This window comes from Prinia subflava, chromosome 5 (genome assembly GCF_021018805.1).
Source record: "Prinia subflava isolate CZ2003 ecotype Zambia chromosome 5, Cam_Psub_1.2, whole genome shotgun sequence".
Lineage (NCBI taxonomy): Eukaryota > Metazoa > Chordata > Aves > Passeriformes > Cisticolidae > Prinia > Prinia subflava.
In genome coordinates, this window is record NC_086251.1 from 4,849,378 (window position 1) to 4,868,165 (window position 18,788).

Here is an 18,788-nt window from a genome sequence, read left to right on the forward strand (position 1 = left end):
TGGCCTTCTTCCCATTCCAGATGCTGATGCAGTATTTGTACTATGGAGGGACAGAATCCATGGAAATTCCCACCGCTGATATCTTAGAGGTGAGAGAGCTTTTTCTTCCAAGTCTTGCCAAGTGCGCTGTGGCGTAAAACGGAGTTGAAAGGCAAAATCCAGGAGCTAACAGCAGGCTTCCATTCAGTCCAGGAGCATGCTTAACGCTTGGAAATGAGCTTAAAAGTTTCAAAACATCACTGCCTGGTGTTTCTGTGTCGTGGTGACAGAAAGGAGAGCAAATGTGCTTGTGGGAGGAGCTTTGCTAGGAGGGGAGATGTGTCAGTCTGTCACTTCAGCATGGAGCGGCCTTTTTGCTGTTGCATGAGCACTTGGCCATTAAAACAGGGAGTCAGGGACTCTTCAGAGGGGAAATCATCCATCCTGTTTGCCTTGCCCAGGCCTTTGAAGCCTCACGGTCTCACATAGCCTCTCTCTTGTCCCCGTAGCTGCTGTCGGCTGCCAGCCTGTTCCAGCTGGACGGCCTCCAGAGACACTGTGAAATCCTCTGTGCCCAGACCATCAGCATGGACAACTCTGTCAACATCTATAAATATGCAAAGGTGGGTCCAACCCCCCTGGTTTGAGAATCCCAGTGAGCTCCTGGTGGTAACTAAACCCCCAGGTGGGCACCCTCCCTGCAGGTAACTCCCCCCAGCCCCAACACGAGCGAGATGATTCCCAGCTCCAGGCTGGAAAGCCCTGCACAGCCCCGGTGTGTTTTCATGTCTGAAGCACTCATGGATGAAATGGATGGGGGATCCCTGCAGGGTAGGGGAGAGCTGTCTTAGCAGCCTGATACAGCAACATCAGCAAATCCTCAGGGATTCAAATCCTGGGAGCAGCGGGGGCAATTGATCACAGCACAGCAATTACAAAACAAACCCTTTCCTAGCATCCCTGCTGCTGGAAAATATTCTTTTCAGCTCTAAAAGGAGCATAAAGTCTGTTGGGTGACAGATATGCACCTCTGCAGCAGCTAACATAAGTCAGAGAAATACTCTGCCCTTCCTGGAATTTTGCAGGATCAGATCCCTTAACAAGGAGAAAACTGCACAGAGGGCTGGTCATGATTTTTTTTTTTAATTGTGTCTTTTGTGTCCCACTGATGCTTTTCAGTTTTTCTCACATTGGGCTGGTTTCTTTCAGACCTAAAATTTTAACAGTGTGCAGTGGTAGAAAGGGGAAACAGCATTCCCTGCTGGCCATTATGTGCTTTCCCTGAAATTATTATCTGTACAGAATTCCCAGGCAGAGGCTGCATGTGCACGGAGCTTTTTGATATCAAACCTGAGTTCCGTGGTTCTGGTTACTGCTCCTGAAGCAGAGGGAGCCCAGCCCCAGGCAGGGGTGGCCTGCTGGTGGTTCAGGAGGGCAGCAGGGCTCTTCTCCTGCCTCCAGCCCCTCGTGGGGGGATGAGGCTCCGTCCCGTGACCCGTGTCCTGATTGCCCCCAGCCCTGCTCGCCATCTGCCAGCACGGCAGCCTTGTTGTGTGCTGTGGCTCAGCCAAACAGGTACCTTGGCCACCTCATCAGCCAGCTGCTCTGCTGCAGCGAGGGAAGGGGCTGGGGGCAGCCCTGCCAACAGCAGGCCAGCAGGGAGGGAATTAAAAAAGCCTCGGTGCCTCCCTGCTCGCGCCTGTGCCCATAGAAAGCGCTGGGAGAAATGATCCAAGTCCTGCCTTCAGTGCTTTTCCACTGTTACTCCTGTCTTCTAAGAGACAGAAAGGAGAGAAGAATCAGGAGTGGGACTGTCAGGGATGTCACTGAGGTCTGTGAGGTACGGAAGGGGTTGATAATCCTGCTGTCTCCCTCAGATCCACAACGCACCGGAGCTGGCCTCTTTCTGCGAGGGCTTCTTCCTCCAGCACATGAGCTCCCTGCTGGAGCAGGACTCGTTCAAGCAGCTCATCTACGGCAGGAACAGCAAAGTGCAGGGCCTGGACCCCCTGCGGGACCTGCAGGCAGCCCTGGCCGGGCGCCTGCACTCCGTGTACGTCACGTCCCGGGTGTGAGCGGCGCGAACCGCGGCGGAGGCGCCGCTGGGGCTGTTCTGCCTTCTGCAGCTCCCTGGAGGTGCCCTGGGACAAGCACTGTCCCCTGGTGCTGAGGGAGGGGAGCTGGCTGCTCCGTGCTGCTGCCACAGGAACGACACTGTCACACAAACACTGCCACGGCCCAGACACTGCGGGTGCCAGGGGAGAACCCGCGGTGCAGAGATGGGCGCTGCCCTTCCCACGAGCACGGCGGGAGAGGCAACTGAACCGAGCCCAGCACTCATACATGGGCTTAAGTTGGTCCACACAGATGTTTTCCCTGTAAAAAGGCTGCCTAGAAGGAGTTCCCTGATCCTGAAGCCTGCCCACGAGCCATCTGTCTGCACACAAAGTGCTTCCCCTCTCAGCAGTACCAGCGTCCTTACAGCAGACCGACAGAAACTCCCCCCAAAACTGTTTGCACCTTGAGAGAGAGTTTTGTATGTTCAAAGCTGAGTAGAAACTAATACTAACACTGAAATTACTCACTCCTTAAGCCTAAAATGAAGAGCTGAGCTGCGGCAGGGAGGGGAGAGTTGGGGTTTGAGTGTTTTTAAATGCAGTTTCACTGTGCCAGTTGTTAATCTGGATCTGTTTTGAGGAGAAAGAAAGAGACTGTCTGCCCTTTTGCTGTCAAGGCCTGGTAGTGTCAGTCAGTCACTTTGACCTTAAAAGCCTTTTTCTGGGTATTACCTGTGAGACCTGACATCACAAAAGATACTTTGTAGATGGCTCAGGTGTAGCAGGAGCTGGCACTAGGCTGAAAAACTGCCCAGTTGCAAAAATAGCAATAAAAGCCTTCCCTGGCCTCCAAAGAGCATCCAGCTCGGTGGTTTGTTCTCTCTCTGGAGTTGGTTGGGATTAAGTAAAGACCTCCAGCTATTCCCACTGAGCTTTGCTAAGCACTCAGCAAAAATCATTTGCCAGGACACTTCTGTTTGTTGTGGATGGGTGAACAAGAGGAAACCAAGTTTTCAGTGGAGAACTGTTCATTCCTTATTAGAAATTCAGCAATTTATTCCCATTGTGTCTAAACACAGTGGAAGGAGGAGGCTCAGCTGGGCCCAGGCTCCAAAGCACAACGCAGACACAGTTTGGATAAAGGGAAGGAGAAGGAATCACCAGCATCTCCCAGCAAATCCATCAAAATCTGACGTGGCCTTGTTCCTAAAGGATTTACACCGAGGCAAATTGCATGCATGGATAAGGATTCCTAGTCAGCTGACAGACAGGTTGGTCAGGGCACACTCCCTTTGTGCTTTAGGTCCACAGCTGCTGAGCACCACCAGCTCCAATAACCCTATTTATTACAGAAAGCCATACAGGGGGGGTCAAAATTATCACTGAGAAATGCCACAGAAGGCTTTATTTTGGAAAGTATTTTCAAGTAGCTGCACCAGCTATCTGTACAAATATGTAGGTCCTCTTTTGTTGCTGTAATATTACAACGCTTTGTTTAATTGTACATTAATGTTGTCATTTATGTAAATGTACCGGGATTTTATTAACAACGTAATTTTAAAATACACAGGTGCTGTTATTTATTCTGTTTCTCTAACAGTAACAACAAAAAAAAAAGATTTAAAGACATTTATGTGGAAAAGGCTGTTGCAGTTGGAGCATCTTAAGTTGGTTTTGGTGTAAATATACCTAATTTTAGGGATACAGAGGCATTCATTTCCCCTTCCTAGGAGCAGACATTTTTGTGAAGTTAAAAAGTTTAACTTGCATTTTCCCCTAGCTGGAATAAGCAGAAAGCAGCAAATGGTAATGTTCAAAAAATAACCCTAATTCCAGGATTCTCCTCTGCAGCAGGAGAAACAGTGAGGGTTAAAGCAGCTCTTACACCAGAGGTATTAGAAAAAAAAAGCAGGTGATCCTTCCCTTCGGTGTCACCTCAGGATCCCAAAGGCCAGAAGGGCTCTGGGTGGTGCTCTGTGAGAGGACTGATGTGAGAGCACAGGACTCATCCAGCACAGGACTCATCCTCTACTCAAATAAGAAGTAGAAAAGCTTAGGAGAAGGAATTTGACCCAGAAGTGTGTTTTTTTCTTCCTTATTTGGAAACCTGCCAGCATCAACAGTGACTTGTTCTCAAGAATCCTGGAATACAAACACCTCCGATTCCCTTTGGAGCCCTTTAATAAGTAGGCCAAACAGAAATTCCTTGTGAAACCAGTTGTACACTGCCTGTATTTTATAGAGTGCTGCAGGGGAGCCTGAGAAAGTCCCAGAGCAGTTTGCCCAGCTTTGGGGAAGCACAGAGCTTGGCTGGCCATAATGACATCATTGCAGGGAGCAGAGGAAATAAACATCTGCCTGAGCAGGCTCGGTGACTTCCAGCCTGAAATGAAGGCTCGTTTGCTCTCTAATAAGGCTCTGCACAGCAGGCAGGCCCTGGCTAATGCAGCACCACCACTCACGGCCCCTTTGGCCTCGCCAAATGCTGCCCAGGCAGGCAGACCCCGCTTCCTGCACCTGCCACAGGGGCGGGGGACACGCAGGGAGAGGACAGGGACTCCCTGAGGAGGAGCAGCAGGCTGCTGTCCCTGCCTATGCCACAGGAGAGGGCTCCAGAGCTGGGTCTGCCTCCCCAGAGGGCAGGGCTGGAGCCTGGGGGATCCATTAATCCACAGAACGCTGCACTTGGGCGTTGTTTGCTCAGGAAAAAAAAAGGGCAGGAAAAAAGGTGTCTTGTGATGATGATGGCAAATCACAGCAGAGCAAGGGAAGAGGAGCGACACAACCCACAGCTGAAGTCATCTCAGGGCTGTCCCTGTTCCTGCTGTTCCAGGCACGGGATTTCACCTGGAGATCCTCTCTCCATGCTTTGCTCAGGCAGGAGAAGGTTTCCCGTGTCCCTTTCTACCTCTCTCCACCACAGCCCTCACAGCCACACGGAGCCCTGCCCACGCCAAGAGCCCTCACCGAGACAGGCTGTGATCCCCAGGCACACAGGCCAGCAAAAATCCAGCTCTGGAAGTCAAGAACTCCCAAGGGAATATCACCAGGGCCAAGTGGAAAGGACAGCCCTTCCTCCTGGCCCTTACCCAGTGCTTCCCAGACTGCTCCCTTCTCCCTCTGGGATGCCAGACCTCTCCTGGAAGCACTTCCAGCTCACAGCAGCCTCAGCTTCTTCCCTGCTCCTGCTTCCTCCCAGGACACTGCAGGAGGGATCAGCCGGCCCCAGCTGCCACAAGAGCTCAGAGCTCCCCGAGCAGGCGGGATGATTCCAGTGACAAGTAGGTCACATCCCTTCGCCACCTGCAGGGAGCTGCTCGGCCAGGCGTGGCTCCGATCAGCCACAGGATCCCATCACTGCGGGCAAATTCTGGGCGTGGGAGAGGAGGAGTGATCCTGCTGCAGCGGGATCAGCGATCTGGAATGGCAAACACCGAGCTGGGGTGTGGAGCGGGCGGGGACTGGTGCCCCAGGGATGTGCAGGGACCTGTCCTGTCCCCGTGCTGGGACAGGCTCCCACGGCTGAGCCGGCTGAGCCCGGGATTAAAGGCACGCTCTGCAATTAGAGGCACTCCCGGCTCCTTCCGGCATTCCCAGCCCATCTGTGCAGGGTTTGGAGAGAGGGAATTGTGAGGGTGTTCATGCCTGCTATCCAAGGCCACCTCTCTGCTTGTCGTTCCTTGGAATAACAAAAAAATCCTTTCCCTAATGCATCAGGATGTTTCCATCCCTTTTTTGGGAGGGAAATACACCTAGAAACTGTGGGATCATAAGGATTTACAGGAAAGCTAAACAAGGACAGAGATGAGGGAATGGGCTTCCAATTAATAATTATTTGATGGACGTAGGAATGATTCTCATATGTTTTACAACTCCCCTCTTTATCCCTGGAATAAATTTAGACTTTTTAAACAAATCATCTAAATTTGAGAGGAAACAATGAAAAATGAATGCAGGGAGAGATCATGGAATCGTCATGGAATGGTTTGGGTTGGAAGCCCCATCTCTGAGCCTGCCCATTGGCCACTTGTTGGAGGTGGACATGGAAGGGGTGGAGATGCTCAGGGAATGCTGGTTGGTTTTCCTTGCCTCTGGCAATCTGGTCATTAAAAAGATTAACTGATCTCTTCCAGCAGGGAAACATTTAAACAAGAGGTGCCAAAAAAGAAGTGGAGCTTCTGCACAATGAAATCTGCAGGAGTCCAACTCAGAATCCCCCCTTGGATTGTCACCGGTCCAAATTCCATGCACTGGTGACCTTGGCCAGGAGTGTCCAATCCTGCTGGAAATGCACTGCACCAGGATGGCATTTTCATTTCGTGCTGGTGAAGACCCTCTGGGTGACCCCCAGGCACTGGGAGGACTGGACTGGGCTCCCGGGGCACTAATTCCAGGAGTTGTCGTTTTGGGAATAGCACAGGAGCCTTTTCCTTGCCCAGAGGAGCAGCCAGTGTTTCCCTGTCCGGGCCAAAGGAGGTGGAGAACGCGCTGGGTCAGTGCGAGGGCTTGCAGGGAGAGGGGCATCCCTGCGGATGGGTGACTCCCACTGCAGTTCCATGTCCCTGCAGGCACGGACAGGTGATGCCGAGCCAGGACAAAGCGATGCTCCCGGCGCATCCCGGGGCGAGCGGTCCCGGGGCGGGGCGGGCCCGGCTCAGGTGCACGGGGCGGAACCGAGGGGATTTAAAGCCTCGGGAATCGCTCTCCGTTCTTCTGCTCCTTCAGCTCTCGGTGTCGGTGGCAGCGGCCGGGCCGGGCTCCTCCGGAGGGGTCCAGGTGAGGCACGGGGGCCTCGGGGTCGCATCCTGTACCTCCCTCTACCCCTCCTTCCTCCTCTCCTTCCTCCTGCTTTTTCTTTTCTTTTTTTTTTTCTTTTTTTTTTTTTCCTGGGACCAAATTCAGGAACGCCGAGGCAGTGGCCGGGGAGCAGCGGGGCCGGGTTCGGAGGTGAGCGGGGAACGGGGACAGCCCCAGCTGGCTGCGGGGGCTGCGGGGAGGGGATCGCTGTCCCGGCACGGGGATCGCTGTCCCGGCACGGGGATCGCTGTCCCGGCACAGGGATGGGTATCCCGGCACAGGGATCGCTGTCCCGGCTCAGGGATGGATATCCCGGCACAGGGATCGCTGTCCCGGCACAGGGATGAGTGTCCCGGCACAGGGATCGCTGTCCCGGCACAGGGATGGGTATCCCGGCTCAGGGATCGCTGTCCCGGCACAGGGATCGCTGTCCCGGCACAGGGGTCACTGTCCCGGTACAAGGATCGCTGTCCCGGTACAAGGATCGCTGTCCCGGTACAGGGATCCCTGTCCCGTCCCGGGGCCCGGAGCGGGAAGGCGGCAGCAGCGGGAGCTGCGGGCAGGGGGCGCCGGAGCTGCCTCGGCCGAGCGGGGCCGGGGGATCCTCTACGGGCCCAAATGAACATTTTGGGGTAAAATCTAAATGGATGTGCGGGAGAGAGAATGCACAGTGTGGGTGAGAATGAGGGATCGGCGCTCCCCGGAGGGACCCGCTCGGGGGCTGTGGATACTTTGTGGAGGGGCCGGGCTGTGTCGCTGTGGATAATTTGCTTTATGGAACGGGACCCCCGGGACTGCCGCGGGAATCCAGGGGAAGGAAACCTGCTCTGGCTGGGAATGGGAGCGGGGCTCAGGCGGGGCTGCCTCGGTCCCCGGGGTGTGATCACAGCGCGGTGTAAGGGACGCGTCGAAGGCAGGGCCACCTGTAAGGATGCACAGCGGTTCTGTAGAACGAGACACGGATAAAAACCCTCGGTCGCCATCCTCCTCCCAGCCCCGCTGTGTTTTCAGGACCTTTGGGGAGAGGTTGGGCTCTGGACAAGGCTCTCGGGCACAGGGTGGGATTCTCGGGGTGTCCTGTGCGGGGCCGGGATTTGGGCTCGGTGTGGGTCGCTCCCGGCTCAGGCTGTGCTGCGATCCTGTGCCTTGGAAGGTGAAATGAAGGGATCAGCGGGATTTCTGCCCGCGGGGGAAAACCCCGCCGGGCCCGGGCGGGTCAAAGCCTCCGCCGCCCCCGGGACACCGGGACCGGCCGGGCCGGGAGCGCCCGGTGCTGCCGCCCCGTGGGGAGCGCCGGCACTGCAGCCCGGGAGGCGCTGAACGGCGGGATCGGCGTGGGACGGCGTCCTGGGAATGCTGAGACATCCCGGGAATGCTGAGACATCCAGGGACTGCTGAGACATCCCGGGAATGCTGAGGCATCCAGGGACTGCTGAGGCATCCAGGGACTGCTGAGACATCCCGGGAATGCTGAGACATCCCGGGAATGCTGAGACATCCAGGGACTGCTGAGACATCCCGGGAATGCTGAGGCATCCAGGGACTGCTGAGGCATCCAGGGACTGCTGAGACATCCCGGGAATGCTGAGACATCCCGGGAATGCTGAGGTGTTCCCTGCCCGGGGCACTGAGCAGCACATCCCTGATGAGATGCAGAAAAAGGAAAGTCCTGGGTTAGTGGGAGGATGTTTCTGGAATGGAATTGGGATAGGTGCTGATCCTGCTATGGAATCACAGGGTGGTTTGGCTTGGAAGGGACCACAAGGATGATTTCCTCTCTGTTGTCTGATTCCAGAGCAAAGAACATCCCAAAGTGCCTCCTCACCTTCATGGACAGCAGGAATGTCTCCCATCGCTCTTGCTTAGGAATGGCAGTGGCTGTTGGGAGCTCTGGCAGGAGCACCTGGAGACCAGGTAAGAACAGAAATGGGATCATTCCGGCTGCTGCTGGAGGTGGTTTTCTCTTTTCAGGATGTTCCTCTGACTGATCCTTTCACAGCCGTGTTCTAGGGCACTTTTGAGGGTAATTCCAAGAAATTTGAAACATTGGGGGAGAACTGTGAATCTGATCCATTTCCAGTAATTCCAAACTTCTTCCACAGCACCATCCTAGAGGAAACCTGGGTAAGGGATAAAGATGCAGAAGAACAAGTGTGGTAACCCCCCCTGGATTTCTGACAGAACAAACTTTCCAGTAATCCCAGCAGATCTCTTGGAAAAAGTGTGGGATCATAAGGATTTCCAGGAAAGCTAAACAAGGAAAGAGATGAGGGAAAGGGCTTCCAATTAATAATAATTTAAAGGACGTGGGAATGATTCTTGTATGTTTTACTACTCCCCTTTATATTCCTGGAATAATTTAAAATAATTCCTTTAATAAATGATCTAAATTTGGGAATTTAAATTTGAAAGGGAAACAATGCAAATGAATGCAGGAAGAGATCACAGAATTGTTTAGGTTGGAAGCCCCATCTCTGGCCTGTCCTGGGCCAGCTCCTGTCCATTGCCCACTTGTTGCAGGTGGACATGGAATGTATGGAGATGCTCAGGGAATGCTGATTGGTTTTCCCTGCCTCTGGCAATCTGGACATTAAAATGACATTGAAACAAGAGGTGCCAAAAAAGAAGTGGAGTTTCTGCACAATGAAATCTGCAAGAATGCCATTTAAAATCCCCCCTGGATTGTCACTGGTCCAAATTCCATGGACTGGTGACCTTGGCCAGGAGTGTCCAGTCCTGCTGGAAATGCACTGCACCAGGATGGCATTTTCATTTCGTGCTGGTGAAGACCCTCTGGGTGACCCCCAGGCACTGGAAGGGCTGGCCTGGGCTCCCAGGGCACTAATTCCAGGAGTTGTGTTTTTGGGAACAGCACAGGAGCCTTTCCCTCGCTCAGAGGAGCAGCCAGTGCCTCCCTTTATCCACAAATCCCCAGGATGGAACACAAGGAAAGGAACAGCAATGTGGAAATGCCCCACACTGGGAGCTGATGGTGCTCTGGATCACATTTTGGATTTCTAATGTCAGAGGGGCAGTGTGGAGGGGTTTTTCTCTCTCTGCTCTTCATTACTGTCCTCCCTGCTCTTGTTGCTCTGTTATTTATTGTGTGTTGACATTAATATCAAATATTGTATTTGTCTTGGTTTCCATGATTATTAAACTGTTCTGAGCTGGATTTCTGACTCTGGTCCCTTCCCCATCCCCTGGGGCTGAGGGAGCTGCTGCTGGTGCCCGGTTGGGCTCTGCCCCTGGCCGGGGGCACTCCTGGGGCTCCGAACCCCCCGGGCTGGAGCAGTTCTGGGGCTCACAGAGAGAGCCAGGGCTGCGTTTTGGGGCTCAAACTGGGCTGATTGGGCCGAGTGCAGACACAGACACTGAGCCCTGGTTCGGGGCTGGAAACCAGGGTCCCTCAGGCAGCTTTGGGATCCCAGAGAGACCCAGGTGTGCATTTGGAGGCTCGGAGCAGAGCCCGAGTCCTGTGTGCGGGAGCTCTCGCACCGGGCTCTGCCAGCCGTGTCCGGGCTGCCCCGCAGAGCTTTGAGCGCTGCATTTGGGGCCGCTCGAACCCAGCCCGAGCGCCGCGTTCGGGCTCCGGGCGGGCTCTCCCGGCCGGGGCCGGGCTGTGTCCCCGAGCTCCGAGCGGGGCCCGAGGCACAGCCCCGGCCGGGCTGCCCCGGCCCCGCGGAGAGCTCCGCAGCAGCGGCGGAGCGCCGCGGGCGGGGCCGGCGGCGGAGCCCCGGGGCCGCGTTCGGGGCTCGGCGCGGGCTCCGGGAGGGGCTCGGGGCTGGAGCGGAGCCCGGCCCGGCGGGCCGAGCGCGGGATCCCGGGGGCTGCCCGGAGCCCCGGCGGGTCCCGGCCCCAGCGCCCGTCCCGGAGCGGTGCCGGTGCCGCCCCGAGCCCGCCTCGGTCCTGCGGGCCCGGGACCCGCAGCGCGCCCGGCGGGGGAGAGGCGGCACCGCCCGGGACCCCCAGAGACCCCGGCAGAGCCCGGAGCCGAGGCCCCGGTGCCGGTGGCAGCCCCGGTCCGGCCCGGGTGAGAGCGGCGGGGCCGGGAGCGATGGTCCCGCCCCATCCCGGGCGGGGATGGGCGGGACCGGGGCTGGGCGGGACCGGGGCGGCCTCAAGGGGCGGGGCCTCGGCCCGTGTCAGGGGCGGTCCCGGGACGGGGCCTGACCAGGCTCAGGTGCGCGGGGCGGGCCCGCTCAGGTGCGCGGGGCCCCAGTGCGGCTGCGCGGGGCGGGGCTCCAATGCGGCTGCGCGGGGCGGGGCCGAGGTGATTTAAGCCCCGGCTTTCCCTCTCGCCGCCATTTGCTCTCTCAGAGCTCGGGGAGGCTGGAGCTGCGCCGGGCTCTGCCAGCGTGGCCTAGGAGAGGCCCCCTCTACCTCTCTTTCTTTCCCCTCTTTCTCCTGCCCTTATCCTCCTCCTTCTTGCTCCCCTTGTCTCCTCTTTTCTACCCCTCCCGCTTTTTTCTTTCTCCCCCATATCCTCCCTTTCCGTCCCAGCTCCCCTCCTGCCCTTCCCCTCTCCCCAGCCTCCCCTACTCTCTCCCCTGCACCTCCCCGACCCCCCCCTCCTTTCGCCCCTCTCGCTCCCCTCTCCCCAACCCGACTCCCCTCTGTTCCCCCTCTCCCCATCCTGTGTCCATCATCCCTCTCCCCTCCTCTGTCCATCATCCCTCTCCCCTCCTCTGTCCATCATCCCTCTCCCCTCCCACCCGGCCTTTCCCTTGCCCCTCCTCTCGCGAACCCGCCCCGATCCTTCTCCCTGTCCCCCCTCATCCTTCCCTGCCCTCTTCTCTCTCCCCTCTCCCTCTTTCTCCCGTAGCCGCGGGGCTCGGGGTGCCGCAGAATAAAGCCCAGAGGGCCGGAGCCGGCGCCCCCTGCCCCCGCTGGAGCCCCGCACGGGCCGGGCCCGCCGGGCGGGTCCCGCTGTGCGGGTCTCAAGGAGCGCCCGGCGCCGCCGGGGCTCCGGCTGCCCCCGCACCACAGTGGGGGCTCCCCGGCGGCGCCGGGGGTCCGGGAGGGCCCCTCCTCGGGGGGGTTCTGGGGGCGGGAGGGATGGGCTGGGCCCCCTCGCTAGGAGGGGGTCCCGGGGTGGGGGTGGGTTAGGCAGGGAGGGCCCCCTCCGGAGGAGGGGGTCCCTGGGGGGGGTCGGGGCGGGCCCCCTCCGGAGGGGGGGCCCGGGGGAGGGGTCGGGGCGGAGGGGGGACTTTCCCCCCTCCGGTCCCCGCTCTCTCCTCCGGGCCCTCTCCTCCGGACGGGGCTGGGCCCGGCCCCCTCCCCGGGACCCCCTTCTCCGGACCGGGGCCCGGGGGGAGGGAGGGGGGGCGGGTGGTGTGGGGGGGCCGGACGGGAGGGGCCGTTCGTTCGTGCGGTGATTTTTTTTTGCGTGTGTTCACGGTTCACAGTGATGTGACCCCCTCTGCTTCCCCCCCACCCCACCCGCCCCCCCTCCCTCCCCCCGGGCCCCGGTCCGGAGGAGGGGGTCCCGGGGAGGGGGCCGGGCCCAGCCCCGTCCGGAGTAGAGGGCCCGGAGGAGAGGGCGGGGACCGGAGGGGGGAAAGTCCCCCCTCCGCCCCGACCCCTCCCCCGGGCCCCCCCTCCGGAGGGGGCCCGCCCCGACCCCCCCCCCCCAGGGACCCCCTCCTCCGGAGGGGGCCCTCCCTGCCTAACCCACCCCCACCCCGGGACCCCCTCCTAACGAGGGGGCCCAGCCCATCCCTCCCGCCCCCCGGGACACCCCAGTGTGATGTAGGGAGAGCCGGAGCCCCGGCGGTGTCGGGCCGTGTGTTTGACCGGAATGGGGACACCCGCCGGGCGGGGCTGTCCCCGTGTGGGGCTTCCAGGGAGGGAAGGGCGCCGGCTCCGGCCCCGTGGGCTTTATTGTCCGGCACCCCGAGCCCCGCGGCTGCGGGGGAAAGAGAGAGGGGAGAGAGAACGGGAATAGGGGGGCGGAGGGGCTGGTCGGGGTCAGGGAAGGGGGGCAGGTGAGGGGGTCGGGGTGTGCAGGACAGCACGGAGAGGGAAGGTGGGGTGGGGGGCAGCACGGGGGGAGGATGAGGATGGAGCGAGGAAAAAAGAGGGAAGGGGAATATGGGGAGGCGGAGCGGAAGGAAGGACAGGGAGAATTGAGGGCAGGTGGGGAGGAATTGGGGGGAAGGGGAGCGGGGTGAGGAGACAGGTGGGAGCCGGGGGGAAGGAAGGGTGGAGGAAGGAGGGTGAAGGTGCAGGAGTAGAGTAGGGCTGGGGGTGTAGAGGGAGAGGGGCAGGGGCAGGCGGGGACCAGCCCGGGGGGGGAGGGAGGGGAGGGCTAGGGGGGAGGGGGGGGGTGGGGGGGGGAGGGAGTAGGGGGTGGGGGAGGGGAGGAAGGGAGGGGAGAAAGGAGAGCTATAGAGAAAAAGAGATAAAGAGACGCATAAAAGAGAAGTATAAAGAAAAGAAATATAGAGGTAAAGAAATAGAGAGCCCAGCCGGACAGCATCCTGCCCCACCGAGCGCCGAGTGGCAAATACCTCCAAAAGCGATTCCCGGCGTTTAAATACCCCCCGGCCCCGCCCCGCGCAGGCGCTCTGGGGCCCCGCGCACCTGTGCAGGCCCCGCCCCTCACACCTGGGCCGGCCCCGCCCCGCCCGCGCCCGTAAATCCCGGCGGAGCCGCGCCCGCGCCGCTTTCTGCAGTGGAGGCTCAGCCCGGGATGCGGCGGGACCGGCGTTCGGAGCTGCGCACCGGGGGCTGCTGCCGGCGCCGCGCGGAGCTTGAGACGCTGAGGTGGGACCGGGAACGGGACCCGGGACCGAGAGGTCGGGTCCGGGTCCTGCCGGTGTCTGCGGGGGTTTCGGGTGAAGCCGCTTCTCCCTCGGTGGGCGGGCTGCGGGTCTGGGGCCGCAGGACTGGGGCAGGGACAGGAACCGGGATGGGAACCGGGATTACCGCGGCCGGGAAGAGCCGCTCTGGGACCGAGCCCGGCGCTGCCGCTGCTGCTCCGGTTGCGGCCGGCGCGGGGTTGGAGTCCCGCTGGGGCTCCGGGCAAACCTCGCTGCAGCCGCGGGGAGCCGGGGCTGTGCCGGTGCTGTTCTTTCCAGGAGAGCGGCGCTTCCCCGGAGCAGGCGCTGGATGCCGGCTGGAAGCGGCGGGGCCCGGGGACCGCCGGTACCGGCCCGGGACCCCCCGGCCGCCGCCGCTCCCTCAGCGCCGCCCGCCCCGCGGGGCGCCCCCTGGCGGGCACGGAGCGGCGGCGCCAGCGCAGCGCCCCCTGCCGGGCAGGGCCGGCCCCGCAGCGGCTCCTCCCGCCCGCGGAGCGCCCCGGGCCCGGCCCCGCCCCGAGCGCCCCGCGGCCCCTGCGCGGAGCCGCCCCGGGCCCGCCGCCGCTCCCCGGGCCCGCACCCCCGGGGGCTCCCGCCCGCCGCCCCCGGAACGAGCGCGGCCGCAGCGCCGCGGGCCGGAGGAGCCGCTCCGGGCCGGGCGCTGGGGCCGAGCCCGGCGCTGCCGCTGCTGCTCCGACCGTGCCCGGGGCGGGACCGGGGCTCGGGCCGCTCCTCTGACACACCTGCCGGGGGAGAGGCCTGATGCTCTCTCTCCTTTCCCGCTTTCTCTGCAGCTCGCAGTCTCTAATGCAAAAACCTCTGGGTCTGAAAGGCCAGTGGAAACTGTTTACTCTTTATTTCCAAGTCATAAGATATCGTGAATGGGAAGGAACACAAAAAGAGCACCAAGTTGAACCCTTATGTGAATGGCTCATCTGGAGACTGAACCTCCAGCCCGGGCATTTTCAGCACCCTGCTCCACCCAAGCCACTCTCGGGTCATGGCAATGTCCTGGCTGCGATGGGAATGCCAAATGCCAGCCAAGGAATTCCCATGCCAGTGCAGCTCCCTCTTTTATGCTCACACTGCTTCCCACAGCAGCCCCTGGGATGTTCATAGGGCAGAGCTCCATGGCCACACCTGACCATGGAACAACACAGGTGAACAGTTGTGTAACAGCACAAAACTCTTCCCATAACCCGAGTTCCTGTCTTTTCCAGCAGTTCCCTGAGGGCTGTCAAGGTGCTCACCCCTGTCCCTTTCCAGGGAGAAAGGAGCAGCACAAGCCCTGAGGGTTCCCGTGCTCCGTGGCCAGAGTTCTTCTGGAGAGTGCCAGGGCTGCTCCTGCCTGCAGAGGGGCCTTTGCTGCAGGTCAGTGTTCCCAGCCCAAAATCAGGGTGGGGCTGAGGCCGGGGCTGCTGCTCTGCCCAGAGCTGCAGGGAGCCCTGGGGGACTCCTGCTCCTGCCAGGAACGTTCCTTGGTGCTCCCTCCGGGTGTCCCGGCTGGCCGGGAACGCGGGGCCGGAGGAGGCCGGGAGCCCCGGGAAGGGAAGCAGCCCCTCCTGTCCTCGGTGTTGGCAGGGGAGGAGCTGTGCCTCAGTGTCCCGCCCGCGGCAGCAGCGGCCAAACACAGCCCGGGGAGGGGCGCTGGGATGCCCGGGCAGCGCCGGGATGGACACGGACCAAGGGCTGCCCGCGGCTCCTCGGCCCGGGGCTGCTCTCCACAGGCACCCGGAGATGCTGCAGCCCGGACAGAGCCCACTGACAGCCCAAAAACACCCCCAGGAACAGCTGCAATGCCTGGGAATGTCGGCACGTTGGGTCTGCAGAGGAGCTCAGACAGCAATTCCCGGTGCCACCTCCTGGAGCTCCCACACCCCCAGGTGTGTCCCAGCCAGCCCCATCCCTTCCCTTCCAGCCTGGGGACATCCTCCAGCAGCAGGGCTAAAGCCAAGGGAATTTCCCTCCCAGAAACTGAATCCCAAGCAATGCCCTCGGAGATGCCTTAAAAGAAAAGGTCAGAGTCAGACAAATTCGTTTGGATTAAGGTTGGAGAGTCTCAGGGAGCCAGCTGGAGCTGCAGAACTGCTGGGAAGCTTTCCCAGGTGGGTCCCAGTGCAGGTACCCTGAAGGCAGGGATGTGCAGCCCTTTCCTGAGGGAAAGGAACTCCCAGAGGCCCCTCCCGAGGCTCTGGAATGAGCTCAGCAGCTCCTGCAGGCAGAGATGTCCTCCCGTGGCACAGGGGCTGCCCCAGCACAGGGAGCGCGTCCGGCCAGCGCCTCCTCCTGCTGGAGAACATCAGCTGAGCCCAGCTCAGGGGTGGCACTGCTGAATCCCAGGGAGCTCTGCCAAGGGCCCCAGGGACACGGCTGGGATGAGGGTTAGAAACAGCAAATTCTATGGAACAGCAGCCTGTCCTTATCCCATCCTGCTGAGCTTCCTGGGGACCTCTGCTGGTTCCTGGCACAGCTGGTGTCCAATGGCAGCTCTGCATGGGAATATCCACACTGCAGGAGGCACTGGGAGGTTATTCCAGCAGGAATTCAGCAGGGAATTCAGGGCTATCACTATAATTCATCTCAACAGCAAAGCTGAACCCCAAATCTGGGCCCCACCCTGGGAACAATCTCTGTGCTGCCCTGCCAGCCAAAGCCCCTGGGCTGGAAATGGCAGCAGCCAAATGGATGGAATTATTTAAATCCCAGCTTCCCCAAAGGAACAATCCAGGCAGCTCCATGTGCTCCCAGAGTGCCCATTCTGTTCCCCACAGGGGCCCTGGTGATGCCAGGGGAGTTTCTCCTGCCCCTCTCCAGCCCGAGGCCCCTTCTCCTTCCCTGCCAGCTGCTGCCAAGGAAGGAGGACACAGTGAGTCCTGAGTTCACCTCAGAACACTCATTCCGTCACCTTGAGGTCACCTAAGATTTCCCTCCCAAATTTTCCCTGTCTGTCCCCTTCTGATTTCCTCATTTTTTACAAGCAAGCTTTCTTTCTCCACTCTGGAGATAACCACAAGCTCTACTCCCCAAATTTTCCCTACCTGTTCACTACCTATTTCCTCATTTCTGCCTCAATATTCACTTTTTATCCTATGGATGCCTTCAACTTTTAGTCCCCCCAGTTATTTCCTTACCTGTCCATAACTGATTACCTCAGTTTACCCCATGAAGAGTTTTCTCCCTGCTACAGATCACCTCAGATTTCAACCCTGAAATTTTCCCTACCTCTTCACCTCTGAGTATTTTACCTCAAAATATTAATTTTCTACTGTGGAGATTGCCTCAAATTTTATCCCCAGATTTACCCACCTGTAATCCACAGCAATTCCCTCAGGTTACTTCAGGATGTTCCTGCTCTCTGCTAGAGATAATATCACATTTTACCCCCTCAATTTTCCCTACCTGCCCAATACTGATTACTTTGTTTCTACCTCAAAATATTAATTGTTTTCTCTACAGATTAACTCAGATTTTACTGCCAAGATGTCCATTTTGTCCTCTGTATACTAACTACATTTTAAAACCAAAACCACAGAGGTTATGTCTCTCATCCCCAAAATGTTCACTCTGTCCCCTACAAACTGTCAGATTTTTCTCCCAAAACACTTATTGTTCCTACATCATTAGCTCAGGGTTTGTCTCCCAAATTCAACCTAACACAGAATTCTACCTCATTTCTACCTCACAGTGCTCATTCTCTGCCCTACAGATCTTCCCAAGTTTTAGCCCCAAAATTTCCTTGCTGACCCCCAGTGACTGCCTCAGTTGATGTCAGTGTTCCCTCTCTCCCTAGAGATTATCTCGAGTTTAACCCCTAAAATTTTCCTTAGGTGTCCACAACTTATTATCTCATTTTTACCTAAAATATTTATTCTCAACCTTTAGATTTTTACAAGTTCTGCCCCCCTCAAATTCTCCTACCTGTCCATTACTGATCCCCTCATTTTTCCTTCAATATTATTTATTTTCTACCATGTAGCTTTTCTCAAGATTTACCCCTAAAACTGCCCATTCTGTACCTAATTTTTACTTCAAAATGTTCACTCTACAGATTATTTCATATCATTTTTTACCCATAAATTTCCCCATCTGCCCACAACTGATTCCCTCACGTTACCTCAGTAGGTTCACGCTCTTTTCTAGAGATTAGCTCCAATTTAGCCCCCAAATTTTCTCTACATGCCCACTACTCATCACCCCATTTGTTCATTCTCTACACTTGAGATTTTATCAAGTTTTACCTCCAAAATTTTTCTTACTTATCTACTACTGAGTACCTCATTTTACTCCAAAATATTCATTCTGTCCCCTACAGATCATATCAAGTTTTACTCCCAAAATTTTCCTTCAGGTAAAATATTAACTCTTTTCTATTCCAAATTTTTTCATTCTTTCCCCTAACCATCACCTCAGCTTTTCCCTCAAAGATGCCCCCTCGCTCCCCTCACATTTTCCTACACAAACAGTTCTTGTGTCCCTCTCAATTGCCCCAGGTTTTCAGCTAAAAATGTCACCTCTGTCCCTTCTAAGTTATCCCAGGCTTTCCCAGTTAGGAGCTGCAAGGAATTCAGGCAAATGACAGCAGGGAACAGCTGTAAATTCCAAGGCAGAAAGAGATTATCTACCAGGAAAGGGGAGAGGTTTCAGAAAACATTTCTGCAATTAATAATTAATAATTATTTCCAATTTCCCAGTGAGAAGAACATGAACTCACAGCCATTGAGGCCTGGAAGTCCCCTGCAGTGAGAGCTCAGTGCACATCCACAGAGGCAATTCCAGCATCTGAAAGAAAGGAGAAGAAAAAGGTGATTTCTTCTGTTTCCAAGTTATTTCAGGTTCTCAGACCCAAACCAACCTTTGCTCTTGATTTAATTGGGTGAATGGGGAGCGCTGGGCACAGGTCATGCCATCCATGCACATGACAGTGACACTTTGTGGGGGAAATGAGCTGATTGCCCAAGTTCCCTGCCTGCCCCTGCCTGATCTGCACAGGTGAAGCCTCTTCCCTGCAGGGATTTTGCTCCATCAATCCCACCTGCCCAGGCTGTTCCCTGTGGATGTTGCCAGGCTGGGCAGCACAGGCAGACGCAGCTCTCAGCACTCCCTGCTCCAAACACAGCTCGGGGCTCCTTTGCAAACTGCCTCTGCAGTGGGG

General features: G+C 58.0%; 1 protein-coding gene across 3 annotated transcripts in view; it reads left to right on the top strand.

The window, feature by feature from the left end:
* ABTB2 (ankyrin repeat and BTB domain containing 2) overlaps positions 1-2,187 on the top strand; it is a 127,698-nt gene extending 125,511 nt beyond the window's left edge. For all 3 annotated transcript variants that reach the window (XM_063397658.1, XM_063397657.1, XM_063397656.1), the window contains 3 exons: positions 21-89; positions 489-602; positions 1,857-2,187. In XM_063397658.1, the coding sequence (XP_063253728.1) occupies positions 21-89; positions 489-602; positions 1,857-2,054 (381 nt within the window). In that variant the 3' untranslated portion in view covers positions 2,055-2,187. The remainder of the gene's footprint in view (positions 1-20; positions 90-488; positions 603-1,856) is intronic.
* Positions 2,188-18,788: the final 16,601 nt, after the last annotated feature.